Source organism: Urocampus carinirostris, chromosome 2, assembly GCF_059441175.1.
Source record: "Urocampus carinirostris isolate Australia breed hairy pipefish chromosome 2, RoL_Ucar_1.0, whole genome shotgun sequence".
Classification (NCBI taxonomy): domain Eukaryota; kingdom Metazoa; phylum Chordata; class Actinopteri; order Syngnathiformes; family Syngnathidae; genus Urocampus; species Urocampus carinirostris.
Window position 1 is genome coordinate 38,692,082 of NC_142350.1, and position 21,923 is coordinate 38,714,004.

The window sequence follows — 21,923 nt, forward strand, 5'->3', positions numbered from 1 at the left end:
ACCTGGCTCATGTGGAAAGGGAAGCAAAAAAGGATCAAATCTAACGTGCTCCTCTGCACCAGCACGCTTGAGTCCTGTACTGATGTACTGACGGCCTCCACCTGATCAGAAAATAAATAAAAATTAGTGATGGGAATTTTAAGGTGTAATGCAATACATGTAGTTTATACAATAGAAATTGTGAATTTAAAGTATGGGTAATTTTAGTTGAGTCATATAGGCTGTGTCATAGGGGATTTTGGAATATAAGCTATATTGCTAACCAAATTATAAGTAACAACAAGAGAGTATAAGTAACAGCAACCTCATAATTTACTCAGACATTGCATCTTTTCTCCATTTTTCACAGTGGGGTACAAGGAAAACTGCAGCTGATGCAATTTAACTAATAAAAGGTTGGCTACACGTTAAAATGCACACAGGCCCCATAGTGACATATATATTTACAGACAGTTATACACTGATTCTGAACATTCACATTTTGTTTTAGCAAAACAGCATAGTATTCTGTATACATTGCCATATAATTAACCATCCATCGGATCCAAAAATAGTAATGCATACAACATTAAATATGGCTTCCATTAAAATTTTGATCAAACTCAGCCCACACCATGAGTTCGATGTCACTGCCCATAACATAGAGCTGGTCCTCCATGGAAAGCTTGCGGTTCAAGTGCAGGAGAACAAAGGAGACCCCCGGTAGACGCACAGCGGGGCTGGTAAGGATGCTGCCCCATAAGGCACTGTAGAATGCCGACTGCTCCACTACTGCCGCCACCTTCTCCAAAAGGTTGTTGGTTCTGTAGTGAAGATGGATTGTTTTTGCAATGACTAAATCAGCGGCGTCAAACATACAGCAAATTAGCCAAATCAGGCTAACGGCTTCAATCCGGCCCGCGGGATAATATTGAGAGAAGCACAAGATGAGGCACATCATGTCAAACAATGACCTGCAGTTTTATACGTGTACACAGGATGTCACTAGTGCAAGGCGCCACTCCCAGAGCATACCTCTTACTATAGCTACTGTATATTAGCTCACTACCATTTATCAACCAGAGAACATTTAAGGAAACACACATACCAATATTATCTTACTTTAAATCAAATTCATGGATTAAGGCAATGTAACTGCAATTACATGTGCTAGCGTGGATGTTTCTCTTAACCGCAACATTTGCTACAGAGCTAAACTTTTCAACCCAAGTGAAATTATTGATTAGCACCTGGATAAACAAATATAAAATTTAAAAATAGCAACTGTTGTCTTTACCCTATGTCTATAACAGATATGATATCTAAAAGCAAAGTTCCCAAATTCTAGTAAACATTTTCATTAAAAATAAAAAAGCTGAAAAAAACCCCTTCAAAATAATTTAATTCATTTAAAAAGTTTGCACCTAAATTAGTGTGTTTGTGTGTGCTAGTTATGTCACTTTCCAGATTGCACAAGATCACATGAGTAGAATAAACTCTAGTGGCAATGAATTTAATTGTTGATTTGCCTTTTTTACAAACACACCGTTGAAAAACACAACATGATAAAAATTTAGGTAAAAAATATTGAGTGGAAAAAAATAACTGGATCATGATCTACTCTTACACCCCTGAATCATTAACATAATTTTATTGTGAGGTTTCAATACATCCACAGACCCAAAAGCTAAGGCACCCTTTTTTGCCATTAATTTACTATTCCAGCCCCCGTGAGCGTCATTTTTCTACCACGAGGCTCCTGAGCCAAAATGAGTTTGACGTCTGTGATCGTAATGGTAATTTCAACACAAAACCTAAGGCAAACAACTGATTTTTTTTGTGCTCACCTGTCATAGAATTCTGACCCTTCCTCAAGGCCAGGCAGCACACCAGTGAGAAGTCCTTGTAGTCCAGGCTTTAGCGTCTTGCCCAAAGGTAAATAGTAGGTCTCATAGAGGCCAAGCAACACCGGCTTTACAGACATGGCGGCATTGGTGAGTAAAGGGAAGAGCCCAGAGCTGCGGAGTAGAGGATGTGACATTGGTTATGTTTGGAGTACCATCAATGACTAAAACATAACCAACACTGACCTATAAAGAAATAAATCTTTGGCCAGTCTCTTAGATCCAATGATCTTGAAGATGATCTCATAGGTCTCCAGGGCCTTCCGGTGGACTCCACTGGGTAGGGCAGGATGGAGGCATTGGGCCAACCGCTTGCCTATTGTCAGCTTTTTGGGAACCACTTGATATTTTGCATTGTTCTGTAGAACCTGACAGAGCAATAAAGAAATGAATTATAAAAACAAATACATTTTTTGTTAGTTGTTATAAAATCACTTTTTTGTGATCTCTAAATGATTTTGAAAAGTGTTGAAATGTCTAGCACCTTTGGGTGAAAACAATGGCTGCTTATTTTTTAGAAGCCTGACACCCCCCGTGCATCTTTTTTGAGTTCAACAACAAACTGAGTTTTACGACACAAATGGCCAACAAAGGGTCGAAGAATGCTAATAATTAATTATTCTTTTATTAGATGTGCTACTTTTTATGTGGATTTACTACAATTAACAGTAGCACAATAACAAACAAAATAAAACAAAAAAAACACCATTAATGTTAGATAGATATTATCCTGTATTGCACTTAATGGTCCCGCGATAGTTAAAACCCACCAAGTAGAAACATGTACAGTATTCATTTAGTAAATACTCTAGAACAAACCCAAACAAACCAAATTTACAGGCCCGATAATGTGTTTATCAAACAAATGTATTGTACTTCATAAAATTGTTTTTTCACAAATAATTTCTGTACTGTCAAATAATAGTTTCAAAAATAATCTTACCGCTTTATTGGCTAACTGATTTAATTAAGGACACGATCCACTTTACTTCCCATGATAATTTGTCGCCAACAGGTGGCGTTATCGAAAACTGCATTTACTTACCGGTCGGCAACCATATATTTTAGGAGCAATACAGTATTGGACCAAAACAACAATAGATAAAAAACGTATGTCTGGGTCCGCGAAAAATTAAAAGCCTTACACAGAAGGAAACATATACTGTGTCTATCTATATTCATTGGAAAGCGTAAAGAATGAGTCTTGATGCATCGGTCAAGATTTTTGAACAGGAAGCTGTCAAGTGGGACATTCTGTTATAACCTATATATTATGTAGATAATGTCTGTTTATTGTCTGTTGATGCAATATATTTTGCAGCCAGGTAATTCTCAAAAAGAGATTACCTCCTGTGGGGCACCTTTTCGAGCTTTCTTCATTTTTCTTATGCTAAGATTTTTTGAGTTTTTCCTTGCTCTCATGTAGAATTCAGATAAGGTGATGGTCTAATAGTAGTTTGTGCAGCCCTTAGAGACTTTTATGATTAGGGCTATACAAATAAACACGGGTTGATTTGACTGTGTGCTCCTTTAGAGAAAACATATTATATTTCCATTATCAAACATTTTTGAAAAAGCACTGAGTGGCTGCTAGCGAGTGTCACAGAGCCGCAGGTGACTACACAGAAAGTTTGGCAGGGCAAGAGATCCACAATTGTTGGAGATAAAAGTCTCTTTCCCTGGCTTTTGGTCCGGGCCGTCCGTGCTTTTGTCGGTCCACAGCGTTCTATGTTGCCTTTTATTGCAACTTGAAGTTTAAAAATATTTATGCATATGTGATATAGGTTTGTCAAGCTGTTTTACCTATGTGTACAACTCTGTCTGTAACATCATAGCAGATACAAGAAGAAATGGGGCAGGGCGACTGTTTGGCCAATCAGAATGCAGAAAACTATGCACAACGAAAATCCACCAAGTAGCAAAATCATGATAAATAAAAAGGAAAACAGCAAGGGATTACCGTTTATCATTAACATTGATCATGGTGCTATCATTAAAATTGTAAGTGATTACAGCCACCTAGAGGCAAATTGATAAAACAAAACTTAGTTGGGCGTGGATGACTTGTTTTGAGCTATATATTTTACGCCTACGTTAATGTTTTGACCGCAATTTTTCAATGCATTACCTTGTTGAGTTTGCCCAGGGCAGAGATGAGGTCCGCCCACTCACTTGAATACTCAAAGTTCTTGAGGGCTTTATCCACTGCTGCCACATAGTTCCTATATTTGGAGTCACTGAGCAGCTCCACTTCCTCTGCATTCATTCTACTGGGATGCTGTTGTGATATGTGTCAATCACCGATTATGCATGTGTACATCACACCTGTTAAAAGTCACAATAGGGGACAAAAATATGATAAGTAATTGATAGCTTCTTTTAGATACAGTGGGACCTCGGTTCTCGACCATAATCCGTTCCAGAACCCTGTTCGAAAATCGATTTGTTCGATCACCGAAAATCGTTTTTCCCATTAAAAGTAATGTAAAATTGTTTTAATCCGTTCCAACACCCTGAATGTTTACCATGAACGTAAACATGAAGCTAACCCAGGCTAATCGTACGTTCGCTAACATGAACGTGTACAACTAAAAAAATCAGGTCGTTTACACGTCATTTAGCCCACGGGTCTCCACAAAAAGTGGTGAGTGGTTAAAGGATAAAGAAAATAATTATGAATAGGATTTCTTACCTTTGTGGTGCTCAGCAGAAGCCATGCTGTATGTATGGCAAGATCGGAAACTCAGACACCTTCTTCATATTTTGCTATTATTTCTTTCTTAAATGCAATAGTTATATGCACTACTCTTCTTTTTTCACCTGTAGCAACTTTGCTGCTTGCACCGACCTTCTTCGGAGGCATAATTAGGGGCTAAAACACTCCGTTCACCGATATTTAAAGCGAAAGCGAAAAGAAGTGCGCGCGCACGTCACAACAGTTCTTCACGAGGGGTGGGGGCAATCTACACCCGTACGCCGCTCAGCATTGCACCCTAGCGTACTGGCGTCCGAACTCCGATTTTTTGAACGAAAAGCGAAGCAAGAATTTCTCTAAATTTTTGGTCGAGAACCGATTTGTTCGAACTGAGAGGCGTTCGAAAACCGAGGTTCCACTGTTTATAATTGGGGACGGGCTTGTGTGCTGGCTCAGTATAGTGCAATTTCACATCTACTATGGTAGGCAGCAGTTGCAAGGAGTATTGGCACCTTGGGATAAGCATACAAGCTCATTTAAAAGAAGTATTAGCTCCTTGGGAAAAGTGTACTAGATCCTTGGGAAAGGTGCGTTAAATCCTTGGGAAAGGTGCACGAGCTCCTTGAAAAATGTGCACTAGCTCCCTGGGTAAGCTCTACTAGCTCCCTGGAAAAGGTATACTAGCTCCCTGGGAAATGTATGCTACCCCCTTAAGAAAGGTATACTACATCCTTGGGAAAGCTCTACTATCTCCCTAGGAAAGGTATACTATTTCCCTGGGAAAGGTATACTATCTCCCTGGGAAAGGTATACTATCTCCCTGGGAAAAGTTTACTATCTCCCTGGGAAAGGTATACTATCTCCTTGGGAAAGGTATACTAGCTCTTTGGGAAAGCTCTACTAGCTCTTTGGGAAAGGTATACTAGCTCCCTGGGAAAAGTATACTAGCTCCCTGGGAAGGGAGAACTAGCTCCCTGGGAAGGGTGAACTAGCTCCCTGGGAAAGGTACACTAGCTCCCTGGGAAAGGTACACTAGCTCCCTGGAAAAGGTACACTAGCTTCCTGGGAAAGGTATACTAGCTCATTGGGAAAGGTATACTTGATTTTTGGGAAAGGTGCACTAACTACAATTTTACTGACAAATGATAAAGATTTGTTTTCCCTTTTGTAGACATGTTAAAAAAACATTTATCAAAACTACACATGATCCCGACTCGGGATATGTCATATTGTCACAAAGTATTTCAAAGTATCATTGCAATACTGTACTTGCAACAGGGGTCTACCATGATTGTATCACACTATTGTCCAGGTTTGCTCACGTTAGGACACTAGGTCAATAATGACCTCTGCTGGAGAATACGTGAACTACAAATTATCCTAAATGCAATAGGCTTACTTCTTTCCCCTTCAAACAAATTTTCTAACAAGACAAGTACAGTAAAGCCAGTTGTTATTACTTTACTGTGTGTAATCATTTATACTGAATAAATTACATCATAAATATGATTATTAATACGGTGAGATTATTTTGGAGAATTAGAATTGTCTTTAATGTCATTGACAACAAGGTGGAAAACATTGTTTACAACAAGATTAAATGTGGCACATTAGGATAAACATACAATAGAGACTTAAAAGATAAAAGATAAGATAAAGAAAAATAATGTGAGGATAAATAGGCGAAAAATATTTACAAGGTAGTACTTAGAGACTGGCCCAAGTTGTAAGTGGACCAGAATAAGAGTTTAATAATACTTCTCAGCTACATATTTCCAAATAAGTTGAGAGATAACAAATCGATATTGATTTCCCTATACATTTACAATTTTCTCACAGTCTTGTGCACTTACTTAGGGTAATGATGGCCCTAGGAAGGAAATTGAGACCGTCAGTTCTTGTTTTATATTGTTTATATAATATATTTATTATAGAACTAGTGTTCATTGCACTTTAATAACCATACACTTAAAACTTAGGCTTGTCTCTGAGCACTACATGTAAAGATTTTTTTTCTATTTATCCTGACATTTTTTTAATATTTCTTTTCTTTTTAAGATTTCATTTTTCTTCATTACCTGTTAATCCTCGAGTATCACGTCTAACACACACACAAACATATACATATATACATATATATATATATATATATATATATATATATATATATATATATTATTGAAAAGCAAAATACAAGTACCTAGGTAGAAATATGAATCAGGTTTCCGAGAGCAGAAAGCAAGTTCAATCAATTCAAGGATTTTTTTCTCCTTTAATGCCTTTTGAAATCAAATTTAAGACTAAATCGACAAAAAAAAACCCACATTTGAAACAAACAAACCAAAAATCACCTCATGAATTAGAACCAATTTTCAACAAATGTTTATTTTAATTTGTTTTTTAAATCACATATTAGTTCATTTGAAAATGTTCCCTCTGAAAAACAGTTCTCTCCAAAATTTTAGACATGGAAAACTCTCATCTCATCTCATTAGCTGCACCGCTTATCCTCAGTAGGGTCGCGGGGGACATGGAAAACAATAAATAAAAAGGATGCTTACAGTACATCATGGATCTTCAGTAAAAACTGTCAGATTCCATAAATTTCTTCTGCTAAATTGACAAGCATTTTTACTATGAATCGTGAAAAAAAAATATATATTTTTTTAATTAATTCTTTTTCATTCAAACAAATATAAATGTAATGTTTTCACATTTTAGAGACTTTTGACATTTGGATTTAAGACATTTCAATGCCAATTAGGGCCTTATTTCTAGAAGAATGAGTTTTTCAGACTTTAAGGATCTACAAGAACTCTGTGTCTATACCTATAAAGATTGATCTAAGAAATAACATAAGCCTGTTTGTAATATCTCATCTCATTAGCTGCACCGCTTATCCTCAGTAGGGTCACGGGGTGCTGGAGCCCATCCCAGCAATCATCGGGCAGTGGGCAGGGGACACCCTGAACTGGTTGCCAGCCAATCGCAGGGCACACAGGGACAGACAACCCGCTCGCTCATTCACACCTAGGGACAATTTGGACCGGCCAATCCACTTGAAATGCATGTCTTTGGAATGTGGGAGGAAACCGGAGTGCCCGGAGGAAACCCATGCAAGCACGGGGAGAACATACAAACTCCGCACAAGAACGGTTTGTAATATATAAAAAATATAAAAAAATAAACATAAAGTAAGTGCCTAAAGATAGCTGGGATGGGCTCCAGCACCCCCGCGACCCTACTGAAGATAAGCTGTGCAGATAATGAATGAATGAAAAACAGTACAATGAGTTTCTAAGACTTTAAGGATCTACAGGAACTCTGTGAATATACCTATAAAGATCGATCCAAGAAATAACATAAGCCTGTTTGTAATATACAGGAGGTCGCTGGTTCGCGCCTCGGCCGACTCATACCTAATTGGTAATATGGCGGCGCCCTCTGTTGGCTGCGGCTGCATCGGCTCGCTACAACGGGTCAGGTGTATCGACATTTCGTTCTGTGTACATTGTTACAAAGAATGACAATACAAAGAAAATTATTATTATTATTATTATTATAAAAATAAACAAAGTAACTGCCTAAAGATAGCTGGGATGGGCTCCAGCACCCCCGCGACCCCACTGAGGATAAACGGTGCAGATAATGAATGAATGAATGAAAAGCAGTAAAATGAAAGCAGCTTGGTGCTTGAAATAAGCAGACCAAAATTGACCACAGTATCATCACTAGTTATTTCAAAGGAAATCCCTTGACCAGTACTATCAAAGGTGCTTTCACCTGCATTAGCCACATAATATTGCAGTCTCTAACACACAGGTAGATGCTGTAGGGCTAACTGCTGTTTTAACTGGAACAGTCTATGACAGTTAAGACGCACCAAATAATTCACCACATTTGCATTGAAAAAAATAGCTTACCGTTATGGGCTAGTGGGTGAGAAGTGTCATTTGAATAAGAGATCAGTTCGATGAGTTAAATGGCCAACCATCAGTAACAACGCTAGCAAGGGCGCTAACGTTTGCTAACAGGTAGCTAAAATGATGGAGAGGAAGGGCCTGGCACCGATGTGATAACGTTTTTTCCTCAAGCAGATAACGACTGCATATATTCTACATGTCTAAGCGGCGTTTCCTCCTGGTGTTAGCTATTAACCATGAGACCACTGACAGATGTAATGGGGATGAAATGTCAGCTCCCTGGCTGAAACCTCTAAGTCGCAAATGTGTACATCTGAACCAGCGTTCTACCCGCTCTTCCGCATGGTCGTCTTCCGTCTTTCTGATATGTAAAGCTAACTATTGCTTAACCGGAGAAACTGGGTCATAATTTATCAGAACAAAACACATTCGAATGTCACCCTTGTTTTTATTAAAATGTAGATCACTTAAGTTCATTCGTAGGTGTGCATTTAAAGTACATAAATTGAATATATTTGAATAATGTGCGTTTTGATATGTTTTATTTTGGGATATTTGTAACGTTATTGCCCACGTAACACACGACATATATTACTTTGAAAAATATCAACGGATGCCTTTGCTCACGTAGTACATCATAACAGTGCTGAGTGCGGGGACGCTACGGGATACAAATTATGCTACAAAGGTTTACAGTTTGATGTCCGGGGTTTTCAAGTATTCTTTTAAAATAAATTTATTTTTTTAATAAATAGATTTTGCAAGCAGTAGATCATACTATTGTTGATGCTGCCCCGCGGTTTCTATGGCCCAATCGGAGATACAGACTAGGACACGAGGAGTAGGAGTGTTTCTCGAATTAAGGAAAAGACTACTTCGTGGGCTTTTACTTATCGGGTGAGTCAATACAGTATTTATTTTGGTGTCTCATTAGATTTATATTGTGATTTTATTTTGGCTTTAAAAATGATGACTTTTGAATCAGACGTGAAATTCATTTGTGTACAGTTCAACCAAACGTTGTTCAATGTTAAGTAATAGGCTAAAAAAATTGTCATCTGGTTTATTCGATGGTTATATAGCAATCCTTTAATTCTGTCGTGCGCATTTCCGGTTGCATGCCTGTTAAAATTATACGTTTTCCCATATTTTGATCCTTTCAAATTTTGTACGCTGTATAAGATTTTTGCCGGGAAAAAAATAATGTATGTATAAATACACACATACTGCAACGCTGTATAAGATTTTTGCCGGGAAAAAATTAATGTATGTATAAATACACACATACTGCAACGTTACGAATAATTAGTCACACTTATTTTATTCCAAGTGGGAGAAGAAAGATAGGAGATAATTGTTTCTGTTGTTTACTTGGTCGATGAGCTCGTTTACACAAATCTATCTTTGTTTTTATCCTACAAAGTCTGTCTTGCTGTAAGTTAAATGTGCTGCGTTGTATTTGTGAGGTTTATCATTGCCTCATATAGGGGAACTTCCTAATAAGGGGAGCAATTAACTAAGGTTTACAGGTATACCATTGCGTGCAAAATATATGTTCGTCTTTAGGAGTTTCCCCTATAGCTGTGGAACTATTTTGTTATGTTCAATATCACAATTTTTGAGTTGATATCAGAATTAAAATCGTCTTTATTGTCATTGTTAACGACGTAGTGAACATTGTTTACAGCGGGATTGGACATGATACTCCTAGATAAAAACGTAATAAAGACTTAAAGGGAAAAGTCAGATAAAAGTAATTTAAGGATAAATAGGCAAAGATATATACAAGACTTGTGCAATAACATTTACCAATTTTTTCATTTAATTATTGGTACAGTTAGCTTTTTGATAACATTCGGGCCGTTAATTTACCTCTCCTCTGCAAAAAGGGACTTCTGTATTTACATAAATATTTAATCACGACATGATATTTTACCTTACTATTAAATGCATTTAATATCAATCAACCAGACCTTTGAAGGGGCACATTGTAATATTTATCACTATATGTTGCTGTATTGTGAAACCCCCCAAAAAGAGTGCTAAAATCACAAGGAATGATTCAAACCACAAAGACCCAAAGTGACCATCCATCCATTTTCTGCACCACTTACACTTAGTAGGGTCACTGGGTGCTGGAGCCCATCCCAGCTATCTTCGGGCAGTGGGCAAGGGACACCCTGAACTGGTTGCCGGCCAGTTGCAGAGCACACAGAGACAAACAACTCACTCGCTCATTCACATCTAGGGACAATTTGGACCGGCCAATTAACCTGACATGCATGTTTTTGGAATATGGGAGTAAACCGGAGTGCCCGGAGGAAACCCACACAGGCACGGGGAGATCATGCAAACTCTACACCAGGAGACTGCGGTAGATGGACTAGATCAGGGGTCGGGAACCTATGGCTCGCGAGCCATATATGGCTCTTTCTATGAGTACCTATAGCTCAGAGACCAATTTGATTGCATGCAAAATTTCTCCATCTTGTTCAAAACCGGGAATGTCTATGCTATTTAGGTACACGTAAAGCCAAACCAAAGCTAAATGCAGAGGAAACACTTCGCAGTATATATAGGGCACGTTTTTCACTACAATTTACAGTCAAGGTGTCACACAAAAAAAAGGGGAAAAAAAAACTTGTTTTGGCTGTACAACGCTAAAGAATCCTTTATTTAAAAGTTCACTATATAATCTGTGTTCAGTGTTCAGATACTTTATGATGAATCCACAGAACTGTAAATATGCCAAAACACCGGAAGAGAACTTAGTCATTTGATTGGGTGAGTGGGAGGAATGGGTGGAGCTATGCAAAAAGTACAAGCATTCCCTCCCATCTCTCGCCAAAGGTAAGCACTCCCTATTCTTAGAATGTTGTGACGTTTTTACTAAATAAATGCTTGCATCTGGTTTTGAAACCAATATGTATGAAAAAAAGGTTCAAAAGGAGTTTAACCGATCTTGAGTAATTGCAAGAAAGAGACAAGTTTAAAGTGGTCTGTTTGTTGAATTTGGGACGGGGGCTCTGGCATTATTCTCTTTTCATAATTTTTATTAAATCATCAAAAATAAATGTGCTGAAGACTAAGCTTTTGTCTGGGGCGCGGGTTTAGCAATTTAGTAAATTTGTCTCATAATATATGGTGTGGCTCTTTCCCAAAATAAAATTAATATTTTTTGCTTTTATGGCTCTTTGAGTCAAAAAGGTTCCCGACCCCTGGACTAGATAGATAGATATATACTTTATTCATCCCTGCAGGGAACCCTGAACCTCCACACCCTGGGGTTTTTGCGCTAACCGCCCAGCCACCGTGCCTCCCCAAAGTGACCAACCACACTAATTCTTACTCAGTTTTTAACCAAGCCTTTTCCAAGTTAATTGTTGTTGGGTTTTTTTTTTTTCTGGGGGGTACCCACAGTAGCAAAATGCACAATGATGCTCATGTTCTGTAAATTAACTGCAAATTTCTCGAGCTAGTATTTAAAAAAAATGCACGTCAAATAATCTTTCATGTATTATTATTTGAAATTTTAATTATAACAATTTTACTTTTTTAAAATGTGTTTATTTTTACGTCTAGGATGTGCTAAACAATACACACTGTCACTTTGAAAGTTAGATAGTGTCAATTTAATTATGTTGTCAGCGTTCCTCATTGGATGCTAAAAATGATATCCTCATTGTCAGGTCTCCCTGTAGCTGTGGAATGATTTCCCTATGTTCAATACCACATATCTCGTGTAGTCACAGATACCGATACCACATTGCTACATTAAATCCCCTTCACTCTGTAAAATGACTGATGTTTTGTACTGAAATGACCATAAGCCCAACATAACATGTTGCCCTATTATTTATTACATTTGTTTGTATTTAATTAAGTATTCATCTAATGTGTTTTTCCTAAATGTCAAATGAGAAGGAAGCCATCAGAGGTATCGGATACCATCGTGGATGCCGGTACCTTTAGAAAAAGGCTTTTTTTGGCACCACTATGGTTCTCGGCCCTATGTATTGGTCAGCAAAATTCATATTTTAAACCTTAAAATAATGTAATCCAATTCAGAAGAGCTGTGATTGAATTGATAAGGTACACCGCACAGATAAAGACACTAGATGGGGATAGAGTACAAGTTATTAGGTTCTCAAAAAATACAGGCACTAACCCAACAGTCATCATTGGTGACAGGTGGGTTACAACCTGAATCCTTTGACGCATTTTTGGATGTTGAGGAGTTAATAGTTTAGTAGGTACTCAAAATAAGGAGAGAACAAATCAATGGATTTTCAACTTGCAAGAAGAACAGGAGGACCTAACCATCAGATAAGAAACTTTAATCTATTCTATAAGGTCCTCCCCTGAGGAGATTTTTTAAATTAAATCCCCTCGGTTACAAAAGGTAGATCTGCCCTAAAGGGTGTGGTAATCAAAGTACAGTAACATTTTTGGCAAATAGTGACAATGATGTAAACAGTGATGGGAACAATGACAAACAACAGTGAGGTATAATAGTCAAAATAACGATCTGGCATCCTATGCAATCTCTTTTGCAGGTGTCTAATATAAAAAAACGTGCCCTGCGACAGGCTGGAAACCAGTTCAGGGTATCCCCTGCCCACTGCTCGAAGATAGCTGGGATGGGCTCCAGCACCCCGCGCTCCTACTGAGGATAAGCGGTGCAGATAATGGATGGATGGATTATATCAAAAACAATATCAAAATAACAAAAGTCATGCAGCAATTTTTATTTTTCAGTCTCCGCATCATTGTGTTATTTATTTTTAATTATTTGAAGTGCAGATTTTTATTTTCCCTAGTCAATGTAATTTTTTACTTCATTACTAATAAAAGAGTCTCAGATTAATACGTGCATCACATGAATTACTTTTATATACCGTAAGTTAAGCTAGGATTCAAGTTTATATTTGGACTGGGTTGTATGAGTTCACAATTGATTAAGGCACGTTAAAGCAAAGATAAAATATACTTAGTTCTCTCGGAAAAATACTGAAATATTGGTTTTGTAAGTTTTGAAAATGTTTAACAAAATATATCCATCCATCCATCGTCTACCGCTTATCTGGGGTCGGGTCGCGGGGGCTAAAAGGGAAGCCCAGACGTCCCTATCCCCAGCCACCTCCTCCAGCTCATCTGACGGGATGCCGAGGCGTTCCCTGGCCAGCCTAGAGACATAGTCTCTCCCGGGGCTTCCTGCTGTGGGACATGCCCGAAACACATCCCGAGGGAGACGTCCAGGAGGCATCCTTATCAGATGCCCGAGCCACCTCAACTGGCTTCTTTCAATGCGGAGAAGCAGTAGCTCTACACAGAGTCCCGCCCGGTAGACTGAGCTTCTCACCTTATCTCTCAGGGAAAATCCAGACACCCTGCGGAAGAAACTAATTTCGGCCACTTGTATCCGAGATAGTGTTCTTTCGGTCATAACCCACAGTTCATGACCAGAGGTGAGGGTAGGAACGTAGATCTACCGGAAGATCGAGAGCTTTGCCTTCAGCTCAGCTCCCAACAAAATATTTGTACCCTCTAATGTATTGCATAATGTAGTTATAATAAATGTTAACACAACATATTGAATTCCGATTTTGGTAAAAATGCATTTTTTTGAGGGTAGTGTTTACAGATGTAAACAGGTGACTCCGGTATACAATAATGCTCTTTTTAAACGCCTTTCGGTTAGCTAATAAATGCTGGTACACGTGTAAAAAATACCAACCCTGCAACGTTCAAGAGTCACATTTTTATGAAAACATGTTATGGGCTAGCTTTGTGAAAGATGCTATAGGCTAAATGTTTTGTGCGCTTGCTAGCATAATATAATACGTCACGTAGACGCTGGGAGGAGAGAGTGAAGGCTTGAAGCTGCAACATCATTTATTGTGTGACTCGATTTTTCTTCGCAGGCAAGTAAATGGCTTTGCCATCATTCTCTACATATGCGCCCTTTCGGAACCGAACACTTGGCCACCAGTTGGCCCGAAAGAGGGAGCAACAATGTCGGAGGTGGGAGCAGATGGCGGGGAACGCAAAGTACTTCAGGGAACAGAGCGTCCGCAACTATTTTCATTCTGAATGGACCTCTCGACACTCTTTCCACCAGAGCATGGCAGCATATTTGAAACAGAGGCAGGAGGAAGACAACATTGATACTTTGGAAGAGCGAAGGATACGACTCAAGGAAATGCTCAAAGATGAGAAAAAGCAGTTTGACGCAGAAATGGAACTTGTATTGACCAACAGCAGTGCTTTTAAAGCAGAGGCGAAACCCTCTTCAGGAGAAGAAAGGAGGAAAAAGCTAGCACAGGAGCTTCTGAAGGAGCATCGTATGAGAAACAACCTTGAATCACAACTGTACGAGCGACATCAAGTTTTCAACCCCTTACAAGGGCAGTCTGAAAAGAAGCAGCAAGAAGTGGAAGCGGAGAAAATGTGTCACTTTCAAAAAGAATGTGAACGGACCCAAAGAGAAGAGTGTGAGAAGATTACACACGTGGAGGACGACAGTAAACGTGTAGAGCATAACAGATTACAAGTTCACCAAAAAATGGAAGAACTGAGGTTCATGGAAGAAGAGGCAACTCATATTAAGAAAGAAGAAGAATCTTTGCAAGTCAAGCTGTGGGAGATGGAGAAGATGGAGGGAGAGAGAAGAAGGTTTGAGGAAAGGCACAGGATGGCTGAAATGCGGAATTTCCTGATCCGACATTATAGAGCTCAGCTTCAGAGGCGAGCGCAGCAGGTGCAGGACGAGCTGGCGTCGGATCATAAAATTTTGACAGTCTTACTGAAAGGAGAACAAGAGACGGTTCAGGCTGAGGGAACTCAAAGAGAAAAAATCTTTGCTGATGCTGCTTGGATGATTCGAGTAATTGAAGAGCAGCTTCAACTGGAGAGAGAGCGGGAGGCCGAGCTCGATCTCCTTCACAGAGATGAAGCTCAAAGTGTGTGGGAGAAACGAGAAGCGACATGGGAAAAGGAGAGAAGAGCCAGAGAACTACTCATGCATGAGGTCCTCACTGGAAGACGGCAGATGCTTGAGCTGAAGATGCGGAAAAACCGCGAGGCTCAATTAGAGTCCCTGAGAAAGCGAGAGGCGCTGATTCAAGAGCTAGAGCAGGAGAAGGAGCTCAGGCGCCAGCAAAGGGAAGAAGAACTGCGTCGGAGGAAAGAACAGAGGGCCTTTAAAAATGGTGATCATCGGGAGCTAAAACGAGTACAGAAGGAGCTCAAAGTCCAGCTCCAGAAAGGGAAGGAGCAGTACAGGAGGAAGTTGGAGAAAAAGCTGCTGAACAACAACATGAAGGAGGTGTGGGAAGGGATGAAAACAATTACTGGCTGCAGCACCAAGCAGAGTGTGGCTGTGGATATAGATGTGGGGCGAGTCAACCAGTTGAACAACTTTTTCAACAGGTTTGACCACTCCGCCTCATCCTCACCCCTGAGTTGTGCAGCTGTCCTTCCCCCTCCCCCTCTGGACACTAGCATGGAAGACATCCCCCCACTAAAAATAACTTCAGCCCAGGTGTGTGGGGAGCTGAGAAGGCTACGAACCAGCAAGGCAGCTGGTCCGGACGGAATATCCCCCCGACTGCTGAAAGCCTGTGCGTCTGAGCTGGGAGACCCTCTACAGCGCATCTTCAACCTGAGCCTTGAACAGGGGAGGGTCCCTCAGCTGTGGAAAACATCCTGCATCATCCCAGTCCCAAAGAAATCAAGACCAGAGGAACTCAACGACTTCAGGCCAGTCGCCCTGACATCACATGTGATGAAGACCATGGAGCGGCTGCTGCTGCACCACCTGAGGCTACAGGTCCGTCACGCCATCGACCCACTGCAATTTGCTTACCAGGAGAAGGTGGGAGTGGAGGATGCTATATTATACATGTTACACCGATCCCTCTCTCACCTGGATAGGGCGAAGGGGGCTGTGAGGATTACATTTTTGGACTTCTCTAGTGCCTTCAATACCATACAGCCTCTGCTACTGAGTAGGAAATTGACAGAGATGGGAGTTAGCTCACACCTTGTAGAATGGATTACTGACTACCTGACAGGCAGACCGCAGTATGTGAAACAGGGGGGCTGTACATCGGACACCGTGGTTAGCAGCACAGGATCTCCGCAGGGGACCGTTCTCTCTCCGTTCCTATTCATTCTATATACATCGGACTTTAAGTACAACTCTGAGTCCTGCCATGTGCAAAAGTTTGCAGATGACACTGCGATCGTGGGATGTATCAGAAACGGGCAGGAGGAGGAGTACAGGAAATTGATTCAGGACTTTGTCCGATGGAGCGACGCAAACCACCTGCACCTAAACACCACCAAGACCAGAGAGATGGTGGTGGACTTCAGGAGAACCAGAACTCATCCGGTTCCTGTAACCATCAAGGGAGAATGTGTAGAATTTGTCCAGACCTACAAATACCTGGGTGTGCAGCTGGACAACAAACTGGACTGGACTGCCAACACAGAAGCTCTATGTAGGAAAGGGCAAAGCCGACTTTACTTCCTCAGAAGGCTGGCCTCCTTCAACATCTGCAAAAAGCTCCTGAAAATATTCTATGAGACAGTAGTGGCAAGCGCCCTCTTCTATGCGGCAGCGTGTTGGGAAGGCAGCGTCAAGAAGAAGGATGCCTCTCGTCTCAATAAACTGGCTAGGAAAGCGAGCTCTGTTGTGGGCAAAGAGCTGGACAGCCTAACAACAGTAGCTGAGAGACAGGCACTGAAAAAGCTGAGGTCAATCATGGACAATCCATCGCATCCGCTTCACAGCATTATCTCCGGACAGAAGAGCAGTTTCAGTGACAGACTGCTGTCACTGTCTTGTACCACGGACAGACTGAAGAGATCTTTTCTTCCTCATGCCATGAGGCTCTTTAACTCCACCCGGCAGAGTAAAGGCCCACATTAAACCACACCACCTACATTGGATATTACTGAATCTTACTGCATTATGTGTTCTGTGTAGCAATATTTGGTTACTCTATATAACATGCTAAAGTGGGCATTTGCACGTCACACTGGGTATTTGTATATTGTATTCTTTTGGCTTTATTATTGTACTGTTCTCAGCTCAGGGATGCTGCTGGAAATGTGAATTTCCCTTAGGGGATGAATAAAGTATCTATCTATCTATCTATCTATCTAGGTATCGTGCTTGAAATCAATGAACATTTTTGAATTTTAATGTTGGGTTTCCAAATGTTGAAAAATGCTTTTAATTTTGAATGAAGTGTTTAATGCTTGAAACGACGCAGACACTGCTCTCTAGTGGATTCGCTTTGCCATTGCATTTTTTATTCCTTCGTGATTAATTGCTGCTGGCATTAGTTTGTACGGCATTGTCCCATGAAGCGTCATCGGGTCATGCCCAAGAGGAAATATGCATGCCACACCTAAACAGGGCACTATGAAATCCAAGGATTACGTTTTGATTATGGACATTTATAAAGGGCCAGGCATAAAAAAGAACTTAACATTTTCCTGTGTTAAATTATGATAGGGATAACTTCCTGCAACTGAAAATGTAGCCTACATACTACTGTCATTTTTACCCAAAAGGTTTTGGGAGAGATTTGTCTCAAAAACAAATATATTCGCAATTTCTCAAGATCTGATAACAATGTCTTAAAATAGCATATGAAAACCCGCAGATACATGTGTGGGTCTGCAAAATGGAAGATTCACACATGAATTTTTTCGTTTTATGGTAAAAATTGGTTTGAAAGTCCTGAATAAGTGCTTGAATTAGGCTTTGTAAAGGGCATACAAACCCTGTGTAAAGAATAGGATAAGGAATTAAGTGGAGGTTATAGTAACCAAAATGAGTGTTACATTGTTATTACAGATAAAACATGATTTATCTCAATCTTTTCTTTGTTTTCTAGGAAAGATCTTGCTGGGAAGCCGAATGCCGTTGTGGTGACCGGTAGAGATTCATCTCTCCTCATCCGGACCCCTGCAGGCGAGGTGACCTTAATTTTACCACCAGGAGTCTCCTATATGGAGAAGAGCTGCATTCCGACACCAGGAGGAGAATCCTGTGAGCAAGAGCTCCATTTCAGGCTGCGAATAAGGGTTTCACAGAACAAGAAAGATGGTACAAATGCTATTTCTTATCATAACATCCATCCGTTTTTTTTGCGCCGCTTATTCTTACTAAGGCCGCGGGGGTGCCGGAGCCCATCCCAGCCATCTTCGAGAAGTGGGCAGGGGACACCTTGAACTGGTTGCCAGCCAGTTGCAGGGCTCACAGAGACAGACAACTCACTCGCTCATTCACACTTAGGGACAATTTGAACCGGCCAATTAACCTGACATACATGTTTTTGGAAGGTGAGAGGAAACCGGAGTGCCCAGAGGAAACCTGCACAGGGAGTACAGGGGTATGGATGGCATACATTGAATGTAACAACATTATACACAACACAACATTCTCATAAAATAATAACATTAAACTGTGATTTAAAGCTATTTTCTTAAAAATACTAACCCATTTCAAATCAAAGGGAAGGGTATTTTAAATTCAATGGTTAGTCTATCAATAAAAAAGAAGTACTATCCCTTGCTGTATGAGAAAGTTGATTTAAATTGATTATCAAGCCTACGATTATATGTTTAAAATTTTTGTTGATGGCGTGTAAGTGTCGTATTAATTAATATTTCACAAAAATTGATAATGTTTAACATTGAACATTGAAGCTTTAAATTCATCATCATCTAGTGAAGAGGTGGCGAACAAGTTTGACACAAAGAGCCGAAATTTTTAACTGTGAGAGTCGTCAAAGAGCCACACCACGCACTGACCTGCCATGACAGACAGACACACACAAACACACACAATTAAAAACAAATTATTTCCCATAACACACTCCTCTCCATACAATACAACAAGTATTGTTCTTGTGTTGATTTCAAGGAAAGTGTCCACCGTCAATACACACAAAAAAACTAAACATGAAACAAGGTAAAGAGCCACAGTATATAGAAAATATGATGAGGCAAAGAACCGCATTCCTATTAGCCAAGAGCTGCATGCGGCTCTAGAGCCATGTGTTCGCCACCCCTGATCTAGTGCAATGATGTTCAAGCAGTGTGCCGGGGCACTGTAGCGTGCCATGAAACCTTGTCTAATGTGCTGCGCAAAATTTCCCAATTTTATATTCGCAAAAAAAAGCATTGTTCAGTATATTTGCTTTTTCCATTGATCAGCCAAGTACATGTAACCTTCATCCTTACAAGTAGGCAGCAGCAGATTTCTACTTTATTTTTAAACATAATGATTTACTCATGAAGTAGTACAGGGATATATATTTATTCCCTATTTTGTTTCAAAAAGTTGTTTGCACTACAAAAAGTGAAATATTGTAAAACTGTTGCACATGATTTGGGGGATTCAAATTATTTTCTTGTTTTCAAAAAATACTTAGAATGGCAGATCATTTTTGTTCATTTTATTTTATTTTTTTAAATGGATAAAGAAGGTTAAAAATAAAGTAATATCGCAAATGATAGCAAAATGTATGAAAAAACTAAATCTGTATAACTTTCTTTGCCACGGTGGCCACAAATTCTGAGAAAAACTTTCTACTGTCAGTTTGGGCAACATGATCATTTAAACTTTGAAAAAAAACATGAAAATATTGCTGTAATTTGTTTTTAAACATTTTGAACAGACGTTGTGCCTTGAAATTTTTTTATTTGAAAAAAAATTGGGCTTCGTTTTAAAAAAGGTTGGGAAACACTGTCTTTGAGCGACTCCGTATGTATTTGTTTTCTCACATTACATCTCGGGGCCTTTCCCCATTCTAATTTGTCCCATATTCCAAATAGCATCCTTAAGGGTACAAAATTGAAACGACGCAGACACTGCTCTCTAGTGGATTCGCTTTGCCATTGCATTTTTTATTCCTTCGTGATTAATTGCTGCTGGCATTAGTTTGTACGGCATTGTCCCATGAAGCGTCATCGGGTCATGCCCAAGAGGAAATATGCATGCCACACCTAAACAGGGCACTATGAAATCCAAGGATTACGTTTTGATTATGGACATTTATAAAGGGCCAGGCATAAAAAAGTATGTATTTGTTTTCTCACATTACATCTCGGGGCCTTTCCCTATTCTAATCTGTCCCATATTCCAAATAACATCCTTAAGGGTACAAAATTTGAAACTTGGCCATTCTCTGCCACCATCTCCTGGCTTAGAGTCATGATCACAGTTTCAGTCAGCTCATTCATCAAGTACGTGTATTTCTTAAACGCGCTTGAATAAACTCTTTTTATTTAATTATTTCATCTTTTTGGGGGTTTGGGTTGGCGTTTGGACTTAATTAGAAACAAACTTTTTATTTTACCATTTTCGTGCTACACTAACAAGAACTGCGATGAAGAGCATAAGGTGACTCCTGAACTTCCCCCCTCTCCTCCTATTTTTCTCTACCTAATGTGTTGCTTGTCCTGAACAGCGTTGCTAAAAGTAGGATCAAAGCAGATACGACACGCGCTGTAGAAAATATATTTAGTCAACTCAAGTCATGTTTATTTGTATAGCCCTTAATCACAAAGAGTCTCAAAGGGCTGCACAGACCACAGATTATTGCAAACCACACCATTCCCTGATCTAAAACCTACATGATGGCAAATAATACACACATTACCAACATAAAATATAGGTTATTCATATGCTATAGAATAGAAGTGTGTTTTAAGCCTAGATTTAAACATTTCCACTGAGGTTGCAGATCTAATCTCAGGGGGAAGAGCATTCCACAGCACCGGGGCCCGAACGCTCTCGAACCCGCGGATCTCTTCTTGGCTCTTGGGATCACTAGCAGACCAGCATTTCCAGAGCGAAGTCTCCGAACCGGCTATTTAAGGCTATTTAAACTCAGTTGAGCAAATATTCCACCTTCACTTTTTAAGGAAAACTCAAATGATGTATCCAGTTTTCAAACATTGACTTATAAAAAAAAAAAAGATTCTGTGCTGCTTTTTCCTACCTTGTCATTGTTTTCTGTTCCATTTGTTTCCCCTCAGAGACCTCAGACATTATAAAGACACTGCAGGCTAACGAGACTTATTGCTTCTACTGTCAGAACTGTACGACCAGGCTGCTTGAGGATAGGTGAGGGGGAAAAACACAATGAGGACTGGAACTGTTGGCTTATCTCTGCTGCACCTAGTAATTGAAAAGAATGAGATGTTTTTTGATGCTGTGACCCTGGGTATTTCCGTTTTAGCTGACCCAAGGTATATTAAATAAGCAGATCTGGAGCTAAACTTGTCAGGTGATATTGAGTAACCATGACATAATGTGTGACTCTGCACTACCTATTAAAAAAGTAATTATTGCTTCCCACCCTGAGGCATTCCAGTGTCTTATTGCCTTCAGTCTGT

The 21,923-nt window shown here is 39.8% G+C and overlaps 3 protein-coding genes across 6 annotated transcripts in view; 2 read left to right on the forward strand and 1 right to left on the reverse strand.

The window, feature by feature from the left end:
- dop1a (DOP1 leucine zipper like protein A) overlaps nucleotides 1–8,846 on the reverse strand; it is a 38,571-nt gene extending 29,725 nt beyond the window's left edge. For all 4 annotated transcript variants that reach the window (XM_088326475.1, XM_088326476.1, XM_088326474.1 and 1 more), the window contains exons 1-6: nucleotides 8,502–8,846; nucleotides 4,012–4,208; nucleotides 2,070–2,251; nucleotides 1,827–1,997; nucleotides 614–803; nucleotides 3–101 (exon numbers count right to left, since the gene is read on the reverse strand). In XM_088326475.1, the coding sequence (XP_088182601.1) occupies nucleotides 3–101; nucleotides 614–803; nucleotides 1,827–1,997; nucleotides 2,070–2,251; nucleotides 4,012–4,149 (780 nt within the window). In that variant the 5' untranslated portion in view covers nucleotides 4,150–4,208; nucleotides 8,502–8,846. The remainder of the gene's footprint in view (nucleotides 1–2; nucleotides 102–613; nucleotides 804–1,826; nucleotides 1,998–2,069; nucleotides 2,252–4,011; nucleotides 4,209–8,501) is intronic.
- Nucleotides 8,847–9,122: 276 nt separating this feature from the next.
- Nucleotides 9,123–21,923, forward strand: part of ube3d (ubiquitin protein ligase E3D) — a 36,705-nt gene continuing 23,904 nt past the window's right edge. Inside the window, exons 1-3 of the mRNA XM_088326477.1 lie at nucleotides 9,123–9,398; nucleotides 18,413–18,624; nucleotides 21,564–21,651. Of these exons, the coding sequence (XP_088182603.1) occupies nucleotides 9,307–9,398; nucleotides 18,413–18,624; nucleotides 21,564–21,651 (392 nt within the window). The 5' untranslated portion in view covers nucleotides 9,123–9,306. The remainder of the gene's footprint in view (nucleotides 9,399–18,412; nucleotides 18,625–21,563; nucleotides 21,652–21,923) is intronic.
- LOC148371822 (trichoplein keratin filament-binding protein-like) lies at nucleotides 14,173–18,033 on the forward strand. Its single transcript, XM_088328170.1, has 2 exons — nucleotides 14,173–15,753; nucleotides 18,028–18,033. Exons 1-2 carry the CDS (start codon nucleotides 14,434–14,436, stop codon nucleotides 18,031–18,033), a joined length of 1,326 nt encoding a protein of 441 aa, XP_088184296.1. The 5' UTR covers nucleotides 14,173–14,433.

Coding starts and splice junctions, on each gene's coding strand:
- LOC148371822 (XM_088328170.1), top strand. CDS start 14,434: ATGGCTTTGCCATCATTCTCTACATATGCGCCCTTTCGGAACCGAACA.